Genomic DNA, 4,552 nt, shown 5'->3' on the forward strand with positions numbered 1-4,552 from the left:
AATTCCTCTCTGACTGGTAAAGCATGCAGGAGGAGTCTGGTGGCCCGTCAGGAATGGCGGTTTGTGTACATAAAGAAGGCGATGCTGGAGGACAGTTCTGTCTGTGAACACTGCTGACACTTAAGTCCTTTCTCCCAAGCAGGTGCATCACCCATGCTTGGTTTTTATCGTCCTTCCCGGTGAGCTGTCGGGGAGGGAACCTGAAACACAAGTGGGCTGGAAGCAGCCGAGTAAAAAGGATCTAGTTTGGGGCATTAATTATAACTTGATTAAGTTGCTGTTGCCTTCCAGTGTGAGTACAGCACAACATACACAAATGTGAAAATGCTTATTAAGGTTCTAGCCACACCTTTATTAAAGGAGGGAAGAAAGCATTGCGGTGCTCCCTCCTCACCAGGGGCGGAAGCTCCCCTCGGTCTGCGATGGGCCAGACACCGGGGCCACACCCTCGGAGGCAGGGTCCCCGCAGCAGGGGAGGGCAGTGAGCAGTGGTGGGCCCGTGTGGGACCTGTCAATGGAGGCTGCCCTAGACATGAGCTCTACATCCCAGGGCCTGCTGCTCAGTGAATATTAAATGCTTGGCTCTCCTTTTAAATTTTTATTCATACTTTAAAAAATTAGATTTAGAGAGGCATAGAGATTACTCTGGAGAAGGCAATGGCAACCCACTCCAGTACTGGAGTACTGGATTGCCTGGGAAATCCCATGGACGGAGGAACCTGGTAGGCTATAGTCCATGGGGTCTTGAAGAGTTGGACATGACTGAGCGACTTCACTTTCATTTTTCACTTTCATGCACTGGAGAAGGAAATGGCAACCCACTTCAGTATTCTTGCCTGGAGAATCCCAGGGACGGGAGCCTGGTGGGCTGCCGTCTATGGAGTCACACAGAGTCAGACATGACTGACGTGACTTAGCAGCAGCAGCAGAGATTACCCAAATTCATTATGGAGGAATGCAGTCTTGTTAATCTATCTTACAGCTACATTTTTCTACAACTTAAATTATGGGAAAAAATTAAAAATCACCTTATATCATTGTCTCAGTGTCTGGAGATGAGTGCTTAGCCTGCCTTTTGCCTTTCAGGAAAAAGGCAGCAGCGATGCTGACGCTGGCAAGCAAGCTGAAGCGGGATGATGGTCTCAAAGGGTCCCGGGCGTCAGCCACAGCCTCTGACTCCACTCGGCGGGTGTCTGTGAGGGACAGGCTGCTTGTTAAAGGTAAGGGCCACCCGGTGAGCTATGTTTATATCCCACAACAAAACGATGTCTGGCACGTGGCTCTTTGGGGTTATGAAGCAGCCTGTTGCTGCTAAATAGAAATACCTGTTTGAAAATATTTTTAAATATAATTCCTCGTCACTTACAACAGAAGGACTTTGCACTGTGCACACACTGTGGGAATGCCGATGGCAGGAAAATGGTATGAGAACTGTGGTGTGTCTTGTATACTCGGGCTGTTCTCTGCAGGGGCCACCAGAGTGCTCATGGAAGGAGTAAGGCGCCAGGGACAGCAGATCCATGACTGGTCTCAGTGCTGTCTTAGGTGTTGGGGCGGGGGGGGGAGGTTCTCCTTTCTCCTGGACTCCTCGGCACCAGAGGATCTCATTTGTAGAGGGAGGGTAATTTCTTAGGATCCTTCTCTCTCATTCAAATCACAGCCTTAGGAGAGCCTTATGCAAAATTGATTCTCTTCACAGAATTAATAAAGGTGTCCTAGAGCTGTGTAGTGTTTGGAGAAGGGTTATGTAGTGTAGGGGGTATGTGTGTGTGTGGATGGATGTGTGTGTGTGTGTGTGTGTGTGTGTGTGTGTGTGTGTGAGAAACTTGTGCGGTTAGTGACTGAAGAGAATTGCAACTCTTGAGTGCAAAAGGCAGTTTCTCAGGTCATGAGACCCACAGAAGAAGAAACGGTTTCTTCTTTGAGGGACCTTATAGCTGGCAGCACGTTTTTACTTTAAGACACGCGTTTACATTTTGTAAGTGTAAGGCTTCAGGAAGCACAGAGTGTTAAGGAACTTGTTAGAGCCCCTGTTTCATTTTGTCTTAGGTGGACACCGTGGGGGTTCCTGGCGTTTGCATGTCCAGGAACAGATCTGATGGGGGAGACCTGGCATGTATGAGTGCCCCGTGATGGGCCTTCTCAGAAACAAAGCACCACTGAGTCTGTGAACAGAGGCGTCGGGTTCGGGGAGATGGGTGGTGCCTTCGTCCCTGCTTTCTCTCTGCCTGAGTCCTGACTGAGCTCTGGCTCTCCCAGCTTGAGGGATGATGGGCTAAAGATGGAGTACGGATCGTTTTTGACATTTGACAGTACTTGCTATGTCCGGGAGTGCGTGGACTGCGTTCAGTTTGTCACAATGCAGGAAGTTTACCCTGTGGGAAGTGGGTGGGGCCTGGCTGTAGCCCCGTACTTGGAAGGCCTGGTAAGACTTCCCAGGCTGCTGGCTCTAGGGCTCCATCCACAGAGGAAGCCAGGAGCCAGCCAGACAAGCCAGGGAAGGGATTTGATGCTTGAGGTTATAGTCCTTCAAGATGGAGGGTGTTCTAATGCCAGGGAGTTGATATGAGGAGGGTTGTAGCTGAGCGGTTGCGGGTGGGACACTGGCACAATAGATGGTGCTACCTTCTTTCTACCTCCTCCTCATGGCTGACGGCAGCTGCTGTCCACTGAGCACTTGGGGCCAGGCCCTCTGTTGGGGACTTTGTAGGGCAGTTCTTGTTTGACTTTCGCTAAGCCTTGCCAGGTGAGTGGTTCATTTTACAACTGAAGAACTGAGGCTGAGAGGGGTTTAAAACCTTGCCCAGGTTTCAGCTTTATTGTAGCAAGACAGCTAGACCCACATTTTGGGGTAGGGCAGGCACTTGGGGAGCAGGCCCTGCGAACGGAACCTGAAGGAGCAGAACAGAAGTGCGAGTCCACCGCAAAGAGAGTTCAGGGAGGCACAGAGTCTCCACCACCTCCTCCTGCTCGGGGACTCCCTTGGGAGCCCTCAGGTGACTCCAGGGCCTGACACAGCCCAGGGAGCCCACTGAGGCCCATAGTGCTGGACTCTGCCCCAGGTCCTAGCACTTTGAGACGTCTTTGGCTGGGTTGACAGGCTGGGTTGAGAGGCTGGGTTGAGGTCCTTTCGTGTGAGCCTCATCAGGGAGAGGTGTGGAACCTCCTCGTGAGGCCACCGGTTCATTCTCCCAGAAACACTGGGCGTTATTAGGGTTCTGGGCCCCAGAGCACTTGCAGTTGATGGGTGTTTGTGCAGCAGGGCTCAGAGCAACATGGCCCTCGTGTGATCTGCTCTCTCCCTCAGTCTCAGGGGCAGCCAGGCCAGGGGGCGCCAGGCTGACTGAGTGGTGAGTAGTTTGGGCTTCTGATGGGGGGTAGGTGGAGAGGAAGGGTGGGCCTGTCCTGAGAGAGGAAGCTGTGGCAAGAGGTGCCTGATAGAGGATGCTCTGATGGGTGATGATTGCTTGGTCCACACCTGAAGCACTGCTTCTCCTGGTTGGATGTGGCCGCAGCCTTCATTCTGGGGATTTCTGATGGTGGAAGTGAAGTCTGGTGGAGTCCATGGCTCCTGTGGGCCTGGTGAGGCCCTTGGAGGGGTGATAATTGCAAGAATCCCTTCTAGGTGAAACTCCTCTTTTGGGGCTTGGAAAAAAGTAGGTTGGTTGTCTGTGTTCAGCAGGATTGCTGCAGTCAGGACAGTCACTTGGGGCTGTGGCTTTGCCTCTGGCTCATGTGAGAGTGTTATTCATGAGGATCAATAAGTTGTAGAAAAGTGTGTTAATGTGTTTTTGGGACTCAGTAGTATGTGCTGAGTTCCTAGAAGTGGGGAATTTGGCATGCCATGAAGTTATTAAAGGGTGTCCCTGGGACTGATCCCTCTGGAGAGTGGTGGAGCAAGCAGGAGCAGGGGGAGGGAGAGCTCTGACAAAGGCTCCAGGACAGACAAGGGCCTGTCTGTCTGCTCCTGCCCCTCTGCTCCGGGGCAAGCTCAGCCCCTCGGAGCGGACCCTAGTCCAGTGAGACGGTCAGGCCTTCCTGCTCTGTGTCAACCAGTCTGGCCCGAGGCAAGGGCTCTGTGCAGCTTACGTTTCCCCGAAGGACTGAGAGTGGCAGGCCGTCTGCTGTCAGCCCTCATGAGAGGGCATCTGGGCCATGCGCCCCATATCCCAGAGGAAAGACCACAGATACTTCCAGGCAAAAATATTTTTTTAGCCAGTCTGTTGTCGTACTTGGATGACCTTACACGGTAGGGGATCTGGCTCGGTGCAGATCGCCATGGGGTTAAGATGGGAGGTTGGAGGTTGACAGGGACACTCGTCCCCAGTGGTGAGGGCCAGTGGTGGCTGCACAACGGAAGAATTGTGGGCCTGGTTCGGAAGGTGACAGGTGTGGCCAGCTGTCCCTGGAAGCACCGGGGCCTGCCTTGGAGCAGCTGGCCAGCATGAGGCCTCTGGGCCACACCAGCTTTCCATTTGCACCCCTGGGGTCACCCTCAGGGACGTCCTCCAGGCTGGAACTGGAGAGGTGCTTGCAACAGCAGTCCCTGAGG

The 4,552-nt window shown here is 53.0% G+C and overlaps 1 protein-coding gene across 2 annotated transcripts in view; it reads left to right on the forward strand.

Annotated features, from left to right (window-relative positions):
• Positions 1-923: 923 nt before the first annotated feature.
• Positions 924-4,552, forward strand: part of UBE2F (ubiquitin-conjugating enzyme E2F (putative)) — a 41,363-nt gene continuing 37,734 nt past the window's right edge. Inside the window, exon 1 of one of the 2 annotated variants that reach the window (XM_010862057.1) lies at positions 924-1,220. In XM_010862057.1, coding sequence (XP_010860359.1) covers positions 1,103-1,220 — 118 coding nt within the window. In that variant the 5' untranslated portion in view covers positions 924-1,102. The remainder of the gene's footprint in view (positions 1,221-4,552) is intronic. The other variant, XM_010862056.1, reaches the window with a different exon arrangement.

This window comes from Bison bison, unplaced genomic scaffold (assembly GCF_000754665.1).
Source record: "Bison bison bison isolate TAMUID 2011002044 unplaced genomic scaffold, Bison_UMD1.0 scf7180017864475, whole genome shotgun sequence".
Classification (NCBI taxonomy): Eukaryota; Metazoa; Chordata; class Mammalia; order Artiodactyla; family Bovidae; genus Bison; species Bison bison.